Genomic DNA, 21,620 nt, shown 5'->3' with positions numbered 1-21,620 from the left:
GAAGCTACCAGAAGACATTCCCTTATCTGTGTGTTCAAAAGGAAATTTACAACAGGAGTTTTCCTGGAGAAGTTTCCTATACACGTTCCAGAGTCAATGGCAAAGCAGCTGAAAGTGTCCCAGCAAGCCTGGCTGCACGTGGCACTGGCATGTCACGTGCCCAGCATGGTTTAACTATTAGTGTGGGCCTAAGTAAACACTGCACCAAGACGTTGGTGAGCTCTTGCTCAAGCATCCCTCTACAGCACCCACCTGGAGAGCCATATTCATGTCTTGGCAAACGGCATATCTTGGGCATTACTTCGATCAGAGTCTTCACATACTGCAGGATGGTGCCTTGGAGCTGTTGGAGAAAAAAGAGAAGTTAAATAGGCTCTCCTGGCATTGGTTTTGAAAGAGGCTGGTTGAGGTTGGGTCCACATCTGACAGCACAGGATGAAACTTCAGCAGGAGTCCAAGAAAGACTTGCTTAATTTGGATTTCGCTCAAATATAAAATTCAGCCCAAGTGTATGGAGTCAGAGAGCTTTTATAGCTTCCTCACAAAGAATAAATCACAGCTGCGTGGATTTTCGAATTCAAAATACAGCTTGCTGTGTTTGCACTGTTTGCAGCTGAAATTCAAACAAGGCTCAGTCTTCAGTCCAGCTGGACTTGTGCTTCTAAACCAAAAAGCATTTTACCAGAGCTTCCAAAGGAGTCCTTCCCCAGCACAGGAAATGCTCCTTCCACCTGAGGAATAACACTGGATACTCAGATTTTAATAAAGAATTTACATTCATGTAGAACACGTTTCTGCAGAACTGATGTTTTGCACTAATATGGATTAGAGCAAAGCACATTTCTTAGTTTAAAGCACTTGCTGACATTTGCAGTTACACACCTGCATCCTGTAGATACATTATCTGGGATTATGGACTAAACTCTGTTTAGTCAAATGTAAAATCTTTGTGCTGAATGCTGTCTGATCCTGGTGGAAACACTCCATCATCCCCCAGGAATCAGTGGGATTCCTCAGCAACGGTGAAAATCAGACAAAAATGTTTCACTGTGGATCAAGGGACATGACGGTGCCCAGATGTGAACACCCCGAGCCCAAAGCCCACGCCGACTGTCCTGCCTGGACCTGTCAAGGCTTTGGGGTTTCTCCATCACCAGGGTCAGGCTCAGAATTACCAGGCTCTTGACGATCTTCAGCAGCTCTTCCATGACCACCGCGATGCCCTGGTAGCCAAGAAGGCGGCAGATTGTCTTGAAATGAGGTGGCCCCACGAAATTGCGGTAGGAGCTGTAGATGTGACTATAGGCAATGTTGAGAGGCTGAGAAATTAGAAGCACAGTGACAGTTAGACAGCAGCATCAACCAGACCTGTAAGTAATCCTCTTATCACAGTATTATGTTCCATCACTTCAAATAAAAATAAGAAAGAGAAGGAGAAATAATAAAACCCGTGACAATTCCCATTTCTACTTCTTGGGGCAAAAAGGAGATTGCTTTTCTTCTGTGTAGTCAGATATATTCTAATCTCAACACATTGTTATGTCACAAGGTTTATTATCCTACTGTGTAGCAACAGCACTTTCATTTCCAAGGTAATTTACTCTCCCATACATTCCCAATCAAGTATTTCAGTTCAGTCGCCCTTTGCCTCTTCAAAACCAAATTCTTCTCTACTAAAATGAAAACCTTTATATACATTTAAGCAGACAGATTTTGTTCCCTATGGGCACTTGCTTTAAATGAGGCTTATTAAGAAAAGCAGGAACTGCAGCCACCGAGTTCAAGGGCAGCTGGAAGAGACACAGAGAAGAGCATTTTTGCATCCGGAAAACTCTACATCAGCCTCTACTTAACAGACATCCCCACGGGTCTGTGACAAGGGTAAGAATCTGACCCTAGTCTAGGGAGAATAGTACCCAGGGCACTGGCTCCCGAAAGTTTTTAGCAGAAGAGAACAGAAAGTGATTTCCAGGAATGTACTCTATCAGTGTCATCTTGGAAATGTGGAAATTGCTGTAGTGTTTTATCACTGGAACATTTACAGGATCCATTTGGTGTGAGTGAAACAGAAGTAGGGGGAACTCTCCCTCCATGTCCCTCAATGACATCTCCAACTACAGCCTCAGTGAGCAGCAAAAATGCAATTATTGAAAAGATTCTTGCATGTAGTGCCCCTTCCAGCAAAACACAGATAAACCCTGGCTCATGCTTAACCAAAAGATCTTTCTCAAACAAAGGTAAGAAAACAAAATGTATCCCTGTGGATATTTTGGACTCCACTCTATAGGGATCCCCTGCCCTGCCAGTAACAGAGCAAAGGGAGTGCCAGGATCAAGGCACTGAGGAGGTTTGGGTGAAAGAGAGCAAAGGCTGAAGTAGCAGAACAGAGCAAACTATTGTCTGTGCTTCACCACTGCAGCAATACAGTGGCTGAAGGCTCCAGTTGTCCTCCAATTCTGACTCACTTCCGCAAGACTTACTTTTAACACCTCATCTGAGCTACTAATGAGTTATAAAGTGAAGTCATTTGCTAGGAATTGGAAAAGCGTTTTCTTTTGCTCTCAGCTACAGAATTCAGCAGACCGAGGTACTGACCACACTTTCATAGACTTGTCAGATGCTTTAATCAATTAATTGTCCCTCATTTTGTTACAGCTCCATTGCTCTGGTCCAGCAGCTCGTTGCCTGCTGTAATTCGTTGGTGCTCTCTGAACAAGCAGAAATAAGCACATTTAGAAAGTCCTCTATTTTCCATGAAATATAATTTCTCCTCCTGTTCCTGGTAGGTGAAAATAGCCCTTTAATACTATTAAGTACAGAAAGGCTACCTTGGAGGCTCATTCACAACGAGCATGAACTTTCTCTCCCATTAAAACTAAAAAAAAAGGGCCCTGAATGAGGCATGAGCCAGAGTTTAACAATTATTTAGGCAGACAGAAGCCTACTTTCAAAACTCCTTGGATGCCAACTCCAGTTCAGAGAATGGCATTTGAGCATCCTACTTAGTCTTCTGTCTGCATTCTCAGATAACCAAGTCTTTAAAAACCTGTTTGGTAGAGACAGAACCAAAGCCACTAGTTACACACCCTGATACATCTGAAGAACAGCAGTGGTTTATGTTTTGAAAAGTGTGTCTGTTTAAACACCGGGTAACACCCAGCCTGGAATATTTGCCAAATGGCCAACACCACCATTCCAGAGGGAAGTCAGTGCAACAGGGCCCCAGCCCAGCCATACTGCCACAGCCTGTGTTGTTTTGGCTTTTGCAAGGCACCGTCCCTGCTCCAGGTGTCCCCACAAAGTGCTGTCCTGCAGGAGTGATCCAGGTGGCCCCGAGATGGCTCCTTGCACCTTCCTTCCCTGTCTCCCTGTAGGTTCCTTTAGCCTGTTATTCCCCAGGCTTAGCACACCAGGGCTAGAGGGGAACAAAATAACCCCATTTCAGTGGGCTCATGAATCCACACTCATTTCTGGAAGTCTCTTTGCTACTCCATGGCCAGCAGACAGGACTTCTGTCTGTGCACGAGCCTTGGTCCCCTGAGATGGGCTACCACCACCAGTACCCAGTTGTAGTGCAACTGGTCAGGTTTTCCCCATAATGGGGCTGATGTTTTGCTACACGGCAGCGAGTGGCCAGTGCTGCTGCACAGCTGCCCACCTTGCAGCACTTCTTCCCTCTCAGTGGGATAATGGGGCTGGAGAGCAGCTCTCATCCAGGCTTTTCCCTCAAGTGGGGGGTCTCAGCAATTAGCCCGATTGGGAGAAGACACATTTTAGGACGTGCATTGGCTGCAGATGAGCAGGATGATTCATCCCTGCCTGTCTGCAAAACGAGGGAGGTTCATCGAGCTCTCTGCAGAGCCACACAGTGCACTAACAGCAGGCTTGCATCTAATAATAATACTCTGCCAGCAATTAAAAATATAACTCCATTTAAGGGTGAGATACACAGCTTGGGGTAAAGACTGTAGGATGTAAAAAATGACACCAGTGGGTATTTTAAGAGAAAACAGCTGAAGGTACATGGCACAGCTCACTCCCTCGTGCTGGGCCGCTGTTTCCAACCCCTTGGAGAGCCAAAGCAAATCCCTGATCCCACCCTCCCCTTGGAGCAGCAGCTGCTGAAGACCCCCTGGGGAGGTTTGTCCCAACTTTGGTTTGGGGCCAAAGGGGCAGGTTCTGGGGATGGGAGGCCGGGAGTGCAGTGTCCTGCAGAGCCCAGGTATCCCACCCTGCATCCAGGTCTCAGGGACAGTCATCTGTAATTGTGAGCATGTGGGGAAGGCCCACGCATTGCTTTGCAAGCTCAGGAGGTTACTAAGGATGCTCTGGAGCGGATTTAGTAGCAGATGAAGCAAATCAAAACCCAGTTATATTTCCAAATCTTTGAGCTTGTTGTTGGCCATTACCCAGACCTGTCTGAGCTCACCTGAGAAAAGGCAGGGTGAGTTTTAGCTGATAAAATAGATCAGAGAGAGATAATAAACAGTACTAACTGTTCCAGAATTCCCTTGGAAAAATGAAGAGCTAATGAAAGAGGGATATAGAGACAAAAAAGGACTTGCACACAGCCCAGGACTAGTCAGGGCTCCCAGCCAAACTAACTGCAGTGCAACAGCTGAGATGGTGTCTTAGAAAGTGAAAAACAATTCTGACCAGAATTGCCAGAGGAGAGTCTCTAGTCAAATGGCCTGAATATGTCCTGGTTCCTTCCCCTGCCACAAGCAACCTTCAGTCCCCTTGAATTTTTACCATATTCAGCTTTATCAGCTGGTTGCTGAGACTTTCATGCAAAAAACCCACATATTTTCTACCTGGGATGGACAGGACATGTACAGTGCAGCAGGCATGGTTACAGACTTCCATCCCAAACCATTTTATGATTCTGTGATACCAATACTGATTTTCAGGACTGTATACACTGATATTGATTGCAACAAGCTGGGTAGCACAGCCCGGGAGGTCGCTTGGAAGGGATCAGCAGCCCCCACCACCAAGATCTCCTGCAGCAACCACAGCTCCTTTACACCTTTGGGCTGTTGTTGCAGACATGGCAGCAGAAAATAGAGTGGCTCCATCCTGTTCACATACTGTGACTATTTTTACAAGCAGCAGCAGGATGCACAGGTTCCATCTGCCTGCACACTTTTTAAAAAAAGGGGAGCAAATTCAACCAGGGAAAGGGAAAAAGGGATGTCCAGTGATTCTGGCACGACCCTGCATCCAGCAGTGCCAAGAAAAACATAAGCACTCATGAAAATACATAAATGAAGCCCAATCTAAAGCATTTACAGAGAGAAGAAGTGGTTAGTGAGCAGTAAATAGTGGGTTGATGGTAATTTTGCAGTTTCTTTGTTGGAGACTTCGCAACCTGCTGTGTTTTATAAGTGGCTGAATGACAGATAACGGCTCAGTTTCTGCTGGCCACTGGAGCATGCCCATGGTTTGCATCCTATGATGAGGAGTGAGAGGTCCTAGGCAGGCCCACAGCTGGGTCCACCTGCAGATATGGGAAATATCAGTGCTGGAGCAATCCTGGCACTGGCATGGTTTTGGCATCTTCTCACCCTGGGAAGTGAGAATTTCAAGTTCATCACTGGTGCAACCCTGATTTTGGGAGCAGGTAATCCCAACATCACTAAAAGCTTTGCTGCACTTCCCTTAGCAAGCAGTATCAATCACGGTGTGCAGAAAGGTCAGCAGGACCCCTTGCTGGCTAATCCAGCTATTCCCATTCTCCTTGGTTTCCCCTCTTCCTGCTAATGCATCTTATTTGTGAACAACTGAAATTTACTTTCAAAGCAGCTGCGAACACTGATAAACTCAGCCACCCAAATGCCTTAAGAAAGTGGCTGTCCCATGAAAATGCTACCACCTTCTGTAATCTACCTTTCTGAAGCTGGGATTTGTATCCTCAGCTCTCTCCCTGCAGGCAAAGATGTAATTTACTCACAGCATGGAGCCAGCTAAGAGGTGCCTGTCACCCTGCTCTGGTAAGCAGGACTGAACCAAAGGCAGGAAGCACCTGGGAGCACTTTCATTTCCATCCCTGCCCGTAATTATTTTCATCTCTGTTCCCAGTTTTCAGCTCGTTGGCAGATGCAGCTCAGCTGCTCTCACAGAGACAAAATGGAATACAGATCTTGAAAGAAAAAACATCCAGAACTGTGAAATGTCAATCAAAAGCAAGGGTCACACATACTCCCCAGCCTGTAATAGCCCCTCCTGATGCAGTTTCCATTACCTCATCACTGTTGGTATCTAGAAGATCTTTGAAAAGTTGCAAACACCTTTCCAGGAATGACATGAGTAACTCCAGACCCAGAACCAACACTTCTGGGAAAGTTCCTCTCGAGCATATTTTGGCTTTGGAGAGCAGTGAGATACTTGTTCAGAGCCTCTCCTTACCGGGCCTGGTGACACATTTGTCCCCTCCTGGCCACAGACTCGAGCTGCTCTCCTGAACACCACTTGGACTGGCATCACCTCTCCCTCCTGCCCTCTCACCAGACTGACAGGGGACATCCCCAAGTTGTCTGTAAGTCAGGGACATTCAAATAAGAGCCTGTCTTTAATCCCACACAGGTTATCAGGGGGTCGAGGTCTTTGAAAACCCAATTCCTACTCCCATCGCACAGTTTAGAAAACATTAAAAAGCTATTGGATGTTGCTGCACCATAAGGGTTCAAAATCTGCTCACTGGCTTTGGCTTAAATCAGTAGTTTAAATGTGCAAGAAATCACAGAATTAAGGACCTGAGTCAATGTGTACCACAGACCAGGATCCCTGTGCCAAGGTGTCTGTAACCCCAGACCCTGCTGGGGGTCAGTGATGGTCTTGCTGGGGAAAAAAAGAAACCCCAAACAAACCAGCAAACAAAACTACCTGCCTTTTTTTTTTTCTGCCTCAGAAACACATACTTCTCCCAGGCAGAAGCTTTTAAGGATAACATACCCAAATCACTCGAAGATGCCTGCCCATCCTTTCTTAGTGGTTGCCATGGTGAGAGATGACGGAGCCCCAGACGGGTATAATACAAGGCAGCGCGTGGGGAAGGGATTCAGCAGAGGCAGGAGGGAGGAGAGTGGTGGGAAGAGGGGAAGGCACTGCCTGCCAGTGGCCGCTCTGTCACCAGCACCGACGGCCACCGCGGACCCGCCGGGAGGTAAGGGAGGTAAGTGCCTGCCCGCGGCTCTGGGAGGGCTCAGCGATGGGCACATGTGCTGCTCACCTCCTCATGTGAGAACGGACAAAGCAGCTGTTAAGATGAGCTGCTCTCTGAGTGAATTAAAGGAAAGTTAGGGACTGTTAAAGAACAGAGGAAGAAGGAAAAAAATAAACCAGCTCTATTGCATGCAGCTGCTGCTCCGAGCGCTTGGCTGGTTGGGAGAGAGAATGAACGGGGCTCAGGGAGCACTTTGGGGATCTAAAGGAGTGATGTGCTCAAGTGATTTGTGGCTGTTGCTAAACAGTAATTTGTTACTGCTGGGGGAGAGCTTTGTTCTTGTATTTCATATATTTGTATTTCTCTAAAAGCACTGATTTTAGATGTCACCAACCTACAGATGTCACATTTAAGATCCTGATATTACAGTGTGACATGCTGCAGGAACAGAAACTCTATTAAGCAACAAGTAAGGTACAGAAAATGCAGCAGCAAGTTAAACCAGTGGATTAACCATAATGAAGCTTTTTAAAAAAAAAATAGGTGTAAAATCAAAATATCTATTGATTGGCAGCTTAACAAGGCAAGTTGGAGCTAGTTAAACAATCACTGTATGTTAATCACATTTGAAGCATCCTTTCTATTTCATGGGAAATAAAAAAGCTAAGAAATGCTTCTGATATATACAAACAGAAGAGATTTTTTAAAAATCTAACTAAAGTATACCCTATGCCCCAGCTGGGGTTTTTCTGTTGTTATGAAGCAGGGTGATATAGTAGGCTGGGCAACAGCAGGATTTATCTTTTGTAATTTTAGCCATCCAAGACCTAGCATCTAACCTAAGTGAGCCAGGATAGTCCTGAATCCAATATAAGGGCCAGTAAACCCAGTGGAAAGACTTCACTGATGTCAGTGGCTTTTGAGCCTGTACACAAATCAGGAAACTCAGCCTCTGCCTGCATCTGGTTTCAGGGGCACGATGAACATCGAAGTGCACAACATCACTTACACCAGTGCCACGGTCTCCTGGGCCATGAGCAACCCCTGTCCAGAGAACTACTACCACGTCATGTACCGCCCCAACTGGAACAGCGTCTTTGCCGGCTATTTACGCCAGAACTTCCACCGGGAGGAGCGAGTCCCTCACCCTCTCAGCTCCCTCGTCCTCCACCGACTCACGCCATCCACCATCTACGTCCTCTGCATCACGTGCAAAAACTCTTACCCCTCCAGCAACCACTGCACCACCTTCCACACTCTGGACAAAATCCCCCTGGTTTTCGGCGGCTCTAAGCACGAACCCACCACCTCCATGTGGATGGTGAGCAGCCTGCTGCTCCTCTGCTTCCTCGCCCTCCTGGCCTACGGCTGCCTGCAGTTCTGGTCTGCACGGTGCCACCAGGCTGCCAGGCTGAAGCATCCCGACACCAGCCCTGAAGAAGTGGTCGAAGGAAGCAGCTCACCAGAGGAGCCACTGAATGATGAACTGAGGGAGGAGCTTCTGGAGGTCCCCATGACCACTGTGCTGATGAGGAGCTCCAGTTTCATGAGGGAGAGTCCATATAGCTCCCCTCACTGCTTTTTTTCCTATAAAAACAGCGATGATAAAAGGGCCATCTTGCCACAGCATGGCCTTCAGTGAGAGCAAAATAAAACAAGATCCTACTTAGAGGTTTGGTTCATCCTCTCTTTCCCAGCTCTTGCCAAGAGAACTGTCTGTGTATCCAAGGCAGCTGTCTGTCCCAGGCTAGAACACAAGGCACAGACACTGGTTGCAGGGAGAAAGATTTTTGTCATTTGCTGAGAATTTTTAAAAAGAATCCAAGTCAGCTCTGTGGGAACAGCCAGGTTTGACGGACTGTAGTGTCATTAGTTCATCTGCATCAGTAAGGTAGGTTCACTTCAGAGTCATCTATCAATGTGCACAAGAAATAAACTCCACTGGAGTAGTTTCACACTTGAGTGATCCTCCACTAGTATCACATCCCAAGCCCTCATAGTGCCTGTATAAACAATCATTGCACCCTGAGAAAAGAGCTTTTTGTCAGTATTAAGTAGTTTATATTTGCATACTCAAGTATTTTAGTAATTCCTATTTTGAACTACAAATGAGATTCCTGAAATGGTACCTTCCTTGGGAAGGAACACTGCATTGGAGCACCAACGTGCTCACCTCTCTGTGCATTTAGATGGATGTGACTCAGTCTCAGTGCCAACACCAAGCACAGAGCTGTCTTGGCATCTCTTAACATGGGCGTGTTACGGGGAAGAATACGGGAAAGCAATAGCAACAGCACACTGAATCTGCTTCTTGCATGGCCTTTTGGTTTCAAACAACAGTGTGACCCTGCACATTTGCACCCACCATTCTGTTATTGAACTAGTTCTTGCATTTCTTTCTTCATAAATAAATATTTCCAGCATCCACCCCTTCTGGTTGCAGTGGCTCATTTACTGACCTTGGATCCATAGAGGTAATAGGGCTGAACATTGGCTGGCTTGTCCCGCTGGGGCTCCTGCGTGAATGGGATCGCTGTCCTCACAAACCTGTGGTGGGCACGGGAGATGGGAAGTGGTCAGAGCCTGGCTAACTGGGAGCAGATATGGTATGGTCTGGGATGACCTGTAGTTGAAGGCTAATTAGAATTCATCACCTGAGCTAAATGAACTGGAATGCAAACTCCTGCCCCAATCTACTGGCTGTGTAAAATATCAGTGTAACCTACCAAAGTTTCTTCTTATTTGGGGCAGGCAAGAAACCCACATCTGAGCAGCTACCAGAGCTCAAACAACCCTCAGCCACTTGCAATCACTGCTGCTTGACTTTGTTACTATCATCTTCAAGGCCAACTGGAGATGGTGGGCTTCAGCTTCATTCTAAGAGTAATTGTTGCATCTCACTGGGAGTGGAAATCTCACCACAATGCACATGAATTTTATATGGCAGGTCTGACATTCTAGAAAGAAAAGCAGGGTTTCCAGGGGGCCCTTTCCTTGCTTTCCCTCCTCACCTGTTGGTGGATCCATTGTAGCAGTAGTTGGGTAGGAAGTCAAAGTTGAGCTCCCAGAAGACGTGGAGGGTGATGCGCCCATAGGGCGCGGAGACGTTGTGATTGGCCTCCCGGAACATGGCATCGAAGCTGTCCAAGGTCATGTGCTTGCACAGCAACCTGTGAGTCAGGCGATTTATTTCCAAGAGCCACTCCAGCTCCTGCAGCACATAAAGCAGCAGCAAATGCAACATATTACCAAGATGACAACAGAAGCAGCTGATATAATTGCCAGGGGAATGGTTTTATATCCACATACACACACAGAACTAAAGATATCAATTTAATTCAGTGGCCAAGGCCAATTGCACTTCTGCTCAAGGGGGTCTTGGTCCCATATCTTGTGAATCTACAGGAAGCAAAATTAATTTGTTCCCCACTGAGCACTGGCTGGTTTTCACCCCAGAATCCTCCAAAGGTGGAAACATAATTTTACACTACTTGACTTTGATGCTCCTGTAACATATCAAAGATAGCAAATCCTGTACACACACAAACAATGTCACAGCTACCTTCATCCAATGGGGAATTAAAGTCAAGATTTCCTTCAGTCAGGTTACAGGCCTCTCTTAGAGCTCTGCAAAGTCTAACTGCTGACTGTTACCTTATGATTTATGCAGATACTTAATAGTCTGATAATAATGCAATTAAAGCTGCATAAATAGAAACAGTAGAGTCTCAGCAGCATAAAGGAGGATACATGGCTGCCTGAAACCTACTGTAGGGAGACTCAAAGCAGAAGACAGTTGACTGTGTATCCATGGCAGTGTATTATTCTCTCTGTTCATACTCGCAGTCAATAACAGTTCTTACCACTATGGATGTCAGGTCCTCGCTCTCAAAGCGGCTAATGGCCTGGTCTAACGATTTGTACATCGCTGCCGAGATGCGCTGGGTAATGAGCCTGTTCAGGTCAATTGATCTACCCAGCAACTGGGAAAAGAAGAGATTTGCATATCATATACAGATGGGGAAAAGGTATTCTATTTCTTTTTTAACGGACACAGCTTAAAACCAAACATCCAAGCCTGCTAAAATGTGAAAATGGCAACATAAAGTCCACTTAAGAGGGAAGGAGGGAAATGTGGAGCACAACTCGTTTTCCCCTCAGGCCCCAAGCCTTGAGTGTGGTGTGTCAGAAACAGGGTCCCACCCTTCTCATTCCAGAACCAATCTCAATTGAGCCCAGTACCAGGATGCCCACTGTCACCAAATGGATAATAGACCAGGAGTGATGGGTACTGGAGTCTGTTGCTTGCACTGTACCTGGACGTGCCTCTGCTTGAGCAGCGTTTCGTAGCGGTTGGATGGTGGGTACGGGATGATCACCCCATAATTCTTGCATTCAGCCCGGAAACGTTTGTCCAATAAAACACTGAAAAACAGAAGTAGCGTCAGGAAAATAGAAACATACACTATCAGCTTCTCTGTGGATCTTTCCAGAGTTGTTTTTGCCCTTTTAATCTTGGCTCTGAATGCCAAGAAATTTCCACATGCTCATACCTCTGCTTACACCCCTAAATCACAGAGCAGCAGGTGTTATCTGGGGACTGCCATGCTTCTGTTTTATGGCTAAAACCTTCAAAAAGATAAAAAAATGTGCTGAAAGATATCACTAGTGCCAGGTACAGGGGTGGTCCCCAGTCTGCTGTGGGAACATTTGGTTGGTGATGGTGATTGCTCTCCTTCTCTAAGGCCAAATGTGACCTAGAGACAAAACTCCTTGCAAAGTTACACAAAAGACTTGGTTCACCTTTGGGGCCATGAGAAGAAGTTTAGAGTTCATCCATGTTCTTTAAATTGCTAAGAAGGAAATGTCACAAAGGTTCTATCTCCCCACGAGGGAGAACAAGTCCTGCTGCTTTACTAGGGTGAGGACAAATGCATATTCCTGCTTTGTAGAGATGGGAGGCTTCCACTCCTCTGCCTGGTACACAAACAGAAGTCAAATAAGGACATGTTGTCTCCATTTGCTTTTCTGCTGCTCTCACAAACTGTACTCAGACAGCTACTCAGGATGCCAATTGTTATGTTTTCACTTTTAACTGTGTCTCCTTGCCACTGTTAATTCATTTTTCCCATTTACTGGTCTGACGTGGACAGCCAGCTCCGTGGGACAGGGATGATCTATGTTATTGTCTACTTGCAGCGGCTGCTCCCTGAGGGGAACCTTTTGGTTTAGCAGCAATTTGGATGCAGCGATATCATCAGTCACCATCAGCAGTCAGGTTCTCCTACCTGCCAGCCATTGCTTTATAATAGGCAAAGATCTGATCTGCCAGCTTGTACACAAATTGATCAAAGCACAAATTCACCTGGGGGAGAAAAAAAACAAGACTTGGTGAGGGTGTCACCAGCACAGAGCAGCTCCTTCCTATGCATGCTAGATCAACACAACCCAAAACAGATCTCTCATTTAAGACAAGCATGTATTGAAGGTCACACTACCTAAAAAACACACTGCAGTTTTCACATGCTAAAGGTAAGCAGAAAATTGCAGTTACATTTTCCGTCTTACAGTTTCTTCATGTTCTTACAGGTCCTGGTCTCCTACCCTCCATCATCCTTCCCCTCCCAGGGAATTTCTCATTTTCCTCTGATGTTTCATAACCCTCTGCACATCAGACAGACTCTTCCATGTCCCCAGTGTTTGACTGCCTTTGGCTTCCATGGTCCCCCATGGGTACAGTTAAGTTGAAGCTCTTAATCAGGAGAGTCTGTAAGGTCTCTGGAAATGCTGATCTTTTGAAAACTTCTCAGTCTGACAGGATATTTTTTTCGGAAGGTGCCTACAATGAATTCACTGAACTGCTGGGTGGGGCTGCCAAGCAGGGCAATATGACCCCAGTGAGCTCTTTCTATACAATAAAGATGAAGAGAACTTACTTCAGCTTCAATTTCATCGTATAGGAACTGCTTTTTGAACTTGGTCAAAGCATAGTATGCGCTGTCATTATAGAGGTCCAAGGGGTACAGCACATACCTGAGGGGAAGAAGACAGACCACGTCTTAAATTAACTTTGGAGCATATCAGCATAAATGGCAGGCAGTGCATGTTTCCTGCTCAGTGCAAAAAATGCTTTTTCCCTGACTTCACACCTATCACTGCCATTCCTGCCAGCCCCTCAAATAGTCCCTCTTGTTCCTTGGGTCCTGCAGGAAGTAGCTACAACAGACCTGAGTTTGAGCTGTGACTTGTTCAATCAACACTTGCTTCTTTCCAACCCTTAAAAAGGCTTTTGTCCTGCTCTCACTACACAAAGTGCTCTGACCATGGCCATACAACAGAAAACCAACCAGGAAGACATAATGAACATAATTACACTTGCATAACAGCAATGCCTCTCCTTATTTATTATGCATTAAAAAAAAAAGTGTGTTTTAGGTGGCTTAGCCTGGGCCCACCCCCCTTTGGTCACACACACTGTCTGACTGTGCAGGTGACAGTACCACCACATCGTGCCCATATCCCAACAGAGCAGTTGCCAGCTGCTGTTTATGACACATAAATAAGTGCCAGTGCCAGGAAGCTGCCCCTGTGTGTCTGCTAACGAGGTGTTCACACAGTACCATTCACGTGACAGCAAGTCAAGAAACATCTATTTCCGAACCAAATCCCAAGCCCCAGCACGTGCACAGCCCCAACACGGCCCATCAGCTCTTACTCCATCATGGAGGGTTCTTTGGTTTCCAGGATATGGTCCGTGAGGATCCAGGGCATGGACATTTCGATGGGGAACTGGATGCGTCGGCCCATGGTCAGCTCCAAGAAGAATTCCCGGAACCAGAGCTGGGACAGGTCGCAGCACTGCTGCAGTGCTTCTGAAATGCAGAAGAGATCCCCCCGTGGGAGGGCACCCATGTTACCCCCATGGGGACAGCAGTGAGGACATTGCACAGGATGTGCATTGGAGGACATTTTTCTAGGATGTCTCCTTTTAAATCCAGACCATGTCTATGCTGTCTGAGCACTTTGGAATGGAAGAAGAAAGAAGGGATCATCCCTTTTGCCCCAGAGCTTCAGGGGGAACACTTCAATGGCTCAGAGTTACTCTCATTCTGAAAATCTCTGAAATCTTCCAATTTCTTCTGTGCCCAGGGGCTCAGAAGTTTGTCTGGGACAGAAAGAAAAGTCCAGTCCTAGAAAATACACTACTATATGTGGCTATTTGCTGTTGCTGACTCAGTCTTGTTCATAGAAACATACCTGAATCAGGCAGAAGTAGGATATTTGGGAAAAAACAAGGAAAATCTTCTGCATAGGTCAATGAGGACCAAAGCTGATCCACCTTTGCCTTTCTGAGCATGAAAGAGTTGGATTCAAGCCTCCCCCTGCCATAATCTCACCACTGATGTTGAGAAGGTGGGTGAAGAAGAAGGACTGCTTATGGAACTCCTCAATGGCCAAGACTATCGGCCCATCCAAGCTGCTCCTCAGGGTCTTCTTTGAGCCACTCTTGTCTGCTATCAGGGACTCCAGCATGGTCCTCACCATGTAAAGCTTTGGAAGAAGGTGGATATGCAGTTACTACTCTCCATGAGATACCACCACACAAAGCTGTGGAGTTCTGGAACAAAAAACGCTTCTCCCAGGTGGTGACCACTCTCTGCACCCATAAGCAACTACCCATCAGAGCTAGATAAAATTACAGCCCTAAAAAGGGAAGCTTTGGGAACTATACAACAAATTAGGCACCAAAGCCACATTTAATGCAATAATATGAAGACTGTGGAAAAGACATGGAAACAGCTGCTAATCCACAGGGTGGGAAGATTCTTACATGGCTGTAAGACCATTAATTCCCTACACAGATTCAGACATTTACATACCTGTGTGCTTGATGGTCCAACTGCTCGTCGTGGGACTTTAATATCAAATCCACCTTTAGGATCCTTCTCACCTCTCAGGCAAGGATCATTTGGAGGCTCTCGACCTCCCTCCCAGTCACAGATCGTCTTCCGAATTGCCTGAAGGACACTGGAGTGGGTGGGAGAGGGAAAGTAGTGCTTAAGCTTGATTTTACTTCAAGATGAAAATATTCACTGCTGTGCACACATGGGAGCTAAAATATCTAAGGTGGGGACATACACAGTTGTTATTGGTGGAGTCATGCCCAAGAGTCACCTCGGGAGGAGCTGCTGGCCCAGGAATGTTGGCTGCTTGTTTACTGCTGAGTGCACGCAGGGCCACAGGCTTATACAGTATAAATGTGTTCCATAAATAAACACACGGGCTTTGCATTGCATTCAGGGACGGACTGACCTGATCAGGACGTTCTTCTTCTTCCTGACGGCCTGGCGGAGCGGCTCCCGCAGGGTCACCTGGGCGAAGTCCTGCAGGGCCGCGTAGATGGTGTTGCGGATGGCCTGGTTAAAGACACTCTCCATCCGGCCCATCAGCACCTGCAGACCTTTGATCATGGCAATTACCTGAAGCAAAAATTAAAACCAGAGGTATCTGATGTTTTCCCGTTGCATGAAGAGGTCCGTAAATCCAGCATTAGGAGATTTAGGGGCTGAACTAATTCTACTCAAGTTACATAGGTCCAGTGATTAGGCAGCTAATTTTTTGGTGTTAGCTGCTTTACAGATCACAACAAGCTGAGGACAGGATTTACACCATCAGTTTCTTCCAAATGACCCCTGTCCCCAGGCAGGCTTTGTTTCCACTCCTGAGCTCTTGCTATCTTTAATAAAACACAATCCCAGGAAACTGCACACGCTCCACATGTGGGTGCAGCTTGCACAGACCTGCATTCACACCAGGGCACAGATTTCCTTGTCCAAGAGTAGAGAGGAGCGAGCCACAAAAGTTAAGGCAATATTCAAACCACCTTGGGCTGTGTAAGGCAAGATGAAGGTGTGAGTGCCTCCCATAGCTAGGCTCAGAGGACTATTTGCACCATCTACAGAGAGCTGGACCAAGAGCTGATGGGTCCTGGGGACTGGCTGAGGATCTCGTGTTTGCACAGCTCCTGAACATAGCTGCTGATCTTGCTCTGCAAGCCCACTGCATTGGGTTTGTGTGGCATGTTTTTGATAGCAGGGGACTACAGGGGTGGCTTCTGTGAGAAGCTGCTGGAAGCTTTCCCCATGTCCAATAGAACCAATGTCAGCCGGTGCCAAGACAGACCCGCTGCAGGCCAAGGGCAAATTAAGGGCCAAATTAAAGGATGTGGGAACCCTTAATCCTTTAACATGGGCCACAGGGATGAGGAACTGGCAGAGTACAGTAAGATACTCTTCCATCCTCTTCCCCTGGCCTGAGGAACATGCACAGGAAACCAGCAGTGGCTGGCTTTGAGTCTCGTGCAGTTGGCACCTACCTCCACAAAGGCAAACTTCTCTTCACTGGTATAGTTGTACCGGGTGGCTCTCTCATACTCTTCAGCTGTTCCTGGGCAATCCTTGTTACAGAATTTATCTGTGGGATGAACCAGCTTCCAAGAGTACTAGAAGATGGAAAGAGACAATGTCAACATTGCAATGAGAGAGAAGCTGGGCTGGAAAGACTGAAGAGGGCCTGTGCTCTCTTGGGGAAATCACACAGGAAATCACTCCCTAGACATCACCACAGCTTTCAGGTCCAGGGTAAGACGACCAAGCTCTTTCTCCATTTGACGCTCGGGGTGTTCAGGGTCATTAGCTGCCTGATCCCAGCGTGTCTGTTAATGGCTTAGTTAGGTGGCATGAAAGCAAGCTCACCTTCCCACAGTCTGTTACATGCCATGTTAAAACATCCACGCTCACCTGGGAAGAGGAGGACATTACACACTCACCACTTCCATGACGTGGGCACTCCACTTGGACAGCAGCTGCAGTCCCCGTAGAGCGAGATCAAAGAGCTCCCTGTACTCTTCATCAGATTTCTGGCTGTCAAGTCCTGAGCCAGTGACCACCTGCAGGACATCACATCACCTCAGGGTTAGACTCAGCAACTTGCTGCAGGGGCCTCACTCAGCCAACAGATCCCAGCTGAAATTAATTCCCTGTGACCTTACAATCAGGCTAAAATTGAGTAGGGCATATACTGTCCTTCAGGAAAAGGGGTATAACTTGGCAAGACTCTATTCACCCAGGCAGAATCCATTTCCTGTAGAGAAATGAGTCTGACCTGTAACCTCAGAGCAAATAACTTACTCTTCTTATTCCACTTACCCACTCCTTTTAGATGGTCTAATACTACTGAAATCCTTGAGAATCCTTTACTGATTAAAAGTTCAAATAAGCACTTACAAATGCCAAAAAGGAAAAGGCTCAGTATACTATGATTGATTAAACAAACACAGATTAATGAGGATCACACATTTGCAAAAAAACAGTCCCAGTGGCATCAGAGAGAGCATTGGCACTCAGTAATGAAAAGAACAGAGATGCCCTTGTGAACTTTCCTCAAAGCCCTGCCTGAGAGCTCTGTGTAATAGAAAAGCCCTATTTGCAAATCATTGGTGTTCTGACATCTGGCTGATAATAAACATTTAATTGCCAATTTTTTTCTGCTTATTATAATGAATCTGTGGTCAAGGAGCAGAAGCTGTTGCAAGAGATCTTCTACTGCACATGATTTTGCACCTACAAGAGCCTTTCATAACTTGCTTTTTTATTGCTGGATCGAGAAGTGGTTTGTTCCATCCACCTCCTCTGTCCCTCTCACTGTGGCAGACCATACTCCTGCTACATTGTTCTCTCCCATCCTCGTCCACCTACCGAGCCTGATTACAGTGGCTACACCCTGTGAGTGACTGACCTCGCTGTTGCTGTAGCGAGCGAGCTCCGAGATGAAGCGGATGTGGTCATCTCGGATCTGCACCATCTGCTCACAGATGTTGTACTGGGGGCTTATGCTGCTCTGAGTGCACGTCCACCTGGGGAGAAAAGCAAGGGTGTCAAGGACAGGGCACAGGGCTGCACTCAGACACCCCAGGGACAGCTGCTCTCTTCACTTCAGCATGCTCCAGACATGCCACCGTCAGGGCAAATGTCAGCCTGTGTTGTCTCTCATGGCCCCTGGTGTGTGTGGTCTTCCAGAGGTGGTCTGATGGGGATACTTGCCTCACCTTTCAACCTGAATATCTCTGCTCCATCCACCCTGAAGACTGCTGTCAAGGCTGGGCTCATCTACCCCCAAGAGCAGAGATGGCTATTTCCCAGACCATCACTGGACGAGCTTTCGGGGAAGGATGAAATTCAAAGACTTGGCATCATTTTCATCCTTTCTGCTAAACCTAAGGATAATCATCCCCTTAGAGATCATCCCTCCAGCTCTGGGTTATGCTGCCTTCTCCTGCAAGGAAAAACTCTGCAAGGGGCCAGCAAAGGAATAGCTCTCCCACTCTATTTTTTGTTCTGGCTCATGCTACAAGCTCAGTGAACAACTTTGAGTATAAATGACAAGCAGAATATGATTAATTGAACTAGATTTTCATTTGCATTGAGCTACAGGCACCATGTAACAGTGCAATGACATCCTAAAAGAAGTAGCACTCCTCTTGCAAAGGCACAGTCATATGAAGGAATGGTACAAACCAAGTCTATTAATTTAATATCTTTTTCCCTGTAAGGTATTAGCCCCAGACACAGAACCAGAACAGTTCCACCAAAAGGGTTTGTGCAAGCAAATGTCTGTCAGCAAGATTCTCATGTCTTACTCTGTCAATACAATGTAAAAGTTCAGATTATGCTTTTTTCCCCCCTAAATAATTGCCCATCTTATGACAGATAGTCATGTTCTCCAATCTAGACTGGCCATACCAAAGGAAGGTGAGAAACCTGCCTCTGATATGGACATAGACATGAAGACACATCCCTACAGGTAACTGCACTTGTTGACAGAATTTGTGGTGGTAGAAGGTCCTGGAGGTGCTGGGCCACGTCATCCCTGGTGAAATCCATCCTCCCACAGCCCCATCGTTCGACTCTTACCCGTTTCCATGTCCTGTGCTCCCCACCGGACAATCGGCAGGTTAGCAGGAATGGCCAGGGCTGCACCAGCCCTCCCTGCCACACACAACCTAGTCCACAGTGCAGAGACAAAGCGCCATGCAGGAAAAACACCAATTAATTCCACTTTCATGGAGACAAGGAGGGAAAGAAAGTGACAAAAACAATATTAGTAAGAAATGGGGATTATATGGAACCACCTTGGCAGAATTAGTGTTGGGAGTCCCATGCAATTTGCTGGGAAAGTGAGTGAGGAAGAAACACTGGTTAGTAAGGTACGGCACACAGACCTGGTAAGACAGATTTCAAGACAGACATTAAAATCGTGAACAGGTAAACAGCCCGCGAGCTACCTTGGTTTTGAGATGAGAAAATGAGGAATGCTGCTGACACATGTTTCGTTGAAACGTGCTTTCTGAACGATTCGAGATAAAAAGTTGCAAAATTTTTAACGATTTTTCTCTTCTGAATTTTAAAAAATATTCTTTAAATTTACGTTACGCAGAATGATTTTTTTTGTCTTTTTTTTTTTTTTTAATTTGAATTGAAAACCTTTTGTTCAGGACGTTTTGCCATGTTATTTTCAAATCTCTCCTGAACAATTTAATCGGCACTTTTCAACCTGCCTTTGTGGGGGCAAGGGAGGGCTGCTCCTGGTGGGCAGAGAAGCCAGACCCTCCGGGGTGGAAGGGGACAAGCAAACAGAAGCGATGAGACTGCAGGTTAGTTCCTGTCCTGCTGAAGAGACAGTCCAGCCTCACTGTTTCTCACAGACACCGGAGAAATCTGACTTCCATGCAATACAGTCCCATGAAAGGCCACAGCCTGATGAAAGCCAGGCTGCCACCAGCCACTACAGTCAGACACAGCTCAGACGGGCTTTGCTTATGTGTGGTTGCAACTCCCATTCCAAGGATATCCAAACCTAACACCAATTCTTCCAGCAATACCTCAGCGTGATGCAAAGCTACAAAGACAAGTGGAGCCTTGCACATGCCTGGTGTGACTGAAACAACGTCTGTGAATTCATCTGACAGGAGCAGCAAACTGCCTGTGAGCCCAGGCTGGGAAGCAGTGCTTTACACTGCCATGCTACTCCTGAGCTCTCCACAGACTCCATTTCTGCCCTTCTTGCACAATATTTGGAATCATAGAATCACTTAGGTTGGAAAAGACCTCTAAGATCATTGAGTCCAACCTTTGACTGATCACCACCTGTCAACTAAACCACAGCACTAAGTGCCACGTCCAGTTGTTTCCAGTTCATCTGAGCCCCTCGGCTCCATCCTCATTCCTGCTGTCCTTCTTCATGAAACCTGCCTGAGCGAGAGGAGACGCCCTGGCTACTGCAGAGATCCACTGCTGTGTTCATGCTCTGGAGGATTTTGTCCTTGAGATGCAAAATGGGGATTAAAATCTCTCCAGAGCAGGGACACGCTGCTCACACTCACACCTCACAAGCACTCAGCACTGCCCCGATCCGTGCACCAGATGCCTTTCCTTCCTCCTGCCTCACTAGTGGCCACCCAGCTCCCTCCCAGCCCTCTCCAGTGGGCACAGAGGTACAGGCATGCCCGCTCCCCTGCCTGCTCACAGGGGGATGGTTACACGTGGGTTCGGAGCTGGCTGCACACACAAGCACTCAGGGCTGGTGAGGACATCTTCCCATGCAGGGACAGGGACACAGGAGCACACAGAGCTGGCACTCACACCTCACAGGGACACACACGGGTACCCGTGCACAGACCTCACGCACACCACAGAGCTGCAGCTCCCACGGCTCTCAGGACACACACAGAAGCCGAGAGACATTATGGCAGGCACTCACTTGGATTTGTTCTCCTCATAGTGAGCACTGGTCTTAATGTATCTGGCCAGTTCTATCTGCATATCGCCGAATAAAGGAACCACCTGCAGCTGCTGGAAAAGAAAACAAAAGATGGTTGAAACATGGCAGAGAGAGTGAGCCTGGCCCCAGTGCAACACAAGGGACTATGGAAAGGCATCCTGCATCTCCAAAGCTTTGGAAAGTGTCAGGCTGTTTAAAGCAAGGTGCAAACCTGGGCCCAGGGTCATTTCCCACCTAGTAAGAGACTGAAAACGATCACAAGGCTTTCTCTGTGAGGAAGATCATCCCCTGTGAGTGCTCTGGAGCCCTGGGCTCGCTGATACCAGGCTGGTAATGGCCAGAACAGTTCAGTGCTGTAACCAGACAGAGGATAGGCTCTTCTTACAACAAAAAGAGAGAAGCACATTCCTGAGCAGAGCTTATTGTCTCCCAGCATAATCCTCCAAGAGAAGAGAGGGATGAAAAGCCAGCACATTGGTATTTCGGACACCCATGGATGTGGCAACTTTGCCCAGGCACTCAGAGTGTACTTTAGCACTGTGGATGCTTGTGATGTGTCTTAAAACTTCTCCATAAAGAGAAAGACACAGGCAGTATAACATGGCTTTACTTGCCC

At 46.9% G+C, this 21,620-nt stretch overlaps 2 protein-coding genes across 3 annotated transcripts in view; one reads left to right on the top strand and one right to left on the bottom strand.

Annotated features, from left to right (window-relative positions):
- The window catches only part of CYFIP2 (cytoplasmic FMR1 interacting protein 2), a 51,364-nt gene that overhangs the window by 13,793 nt on the left and 15,951 nt on the right, over nt 1-21,620 (bottom strand). Inside the window, exons 10-25 of one of the 2 annotated variants that reach the window (XM_008931812.3) lie at nt 20,984-21,075; nt 17,963-18,080; nt 16,995-17,114; nt 16,542-16,667; nt 15,479-15,645; nt 15,046-15,193; nt 14,563-14,716; nt 13,881-14,037; nt 13,102-13,198; nt 12,454-12,530; nt 11,482-11,590; nt 11,029-11,148; nt 10,177-10,376; nt 9,625-9,712; nt 1,176-1,319; nt 253-343 (exon numbers count right to left, since the gene is read on the bottom strand). In XM_008931812.3, coding sequence (XP_008930060.1) covers nt 253-343; nt 1,176-1,319; nt 9,625-9,712; nt 10,177-10,376; nt 11,029-11,148; nt 11,482-11,590; nt 12,454-12,530; nt 13,102-13,198; nt 13,881-14,037; nt 14,563-14,716; nt 15,046-15,193; nt 15,479-15,645; nt 16,542-16,667; nt 16,995-17,114; nt 17,963-18,080; nt 20,984-21,075 — 2,008 coding nt within the window. The remainder of the gene's footprint in view (nt 1-252; nt 344-1,175; nt 1,320-9,624; nt 9,713-10,176; nt 10,377-11,028; nt 11,149-11,481; nt 11,591-12,453; nt 12,531-13,101; nt 13,199-13,880; nt 14,038-14,562; nt 14,717-15,045; nt 15,194-15,478; nt 15,646-16,541; nt 16,668-16,994; nt 17,115-17,962; nt 18,081-20,983; nt 21,076-21,620) is intronic. The other variant, XM_008931813.3, reaches the window with a different exon arrangement.
- Nucleotides 7,075-9,594, top strand: FNDC9 (fibronectin type III domain containing 9). The gene is made up of 2 exons (XM_029960248.1): nt 7,075-7,174; nt 8,138-9,594. Exon 2 carries the CDS (start codon nt 8,145-8,147, stop codon nt 8,805-8,807), a length of 663 nt encoding a protein of 220 aa, XP_029816108.1. The 5' UTR covers nt 7,075-7,174; nt 8,138-8,144; the 3' UTR covers nt 8,808-9,594.

This window comes from Manacus vitellinus, unplaced genomic scaffold (genome assembly GCF_001715985.3).
Source record: "Manacus vitellinus isolate BGI_N305 unplaced genomic scaffold, ASM171598v3 scaffold_25_pilon, whole genome shotgun sequence".
Classification (NCBI taxonomy): Eukaryota; Metazoa; Chordata; class Aves; order Passeriformes; family Pipridae; genus Manacus; species Manacus vitellinus.
This window is presented reverse-complemented; position numbering and strand designations above follow the sequence as displayed.

Excerpts from the sequence above, each read along its gene's own strand:
- FNDC9 (XM_029960248.1), top strand. The coding sequence starts at position 8,145 with ATGAACATCGAAGTGCACAACATCACTTACACCAGTGCCACGGTCTCC.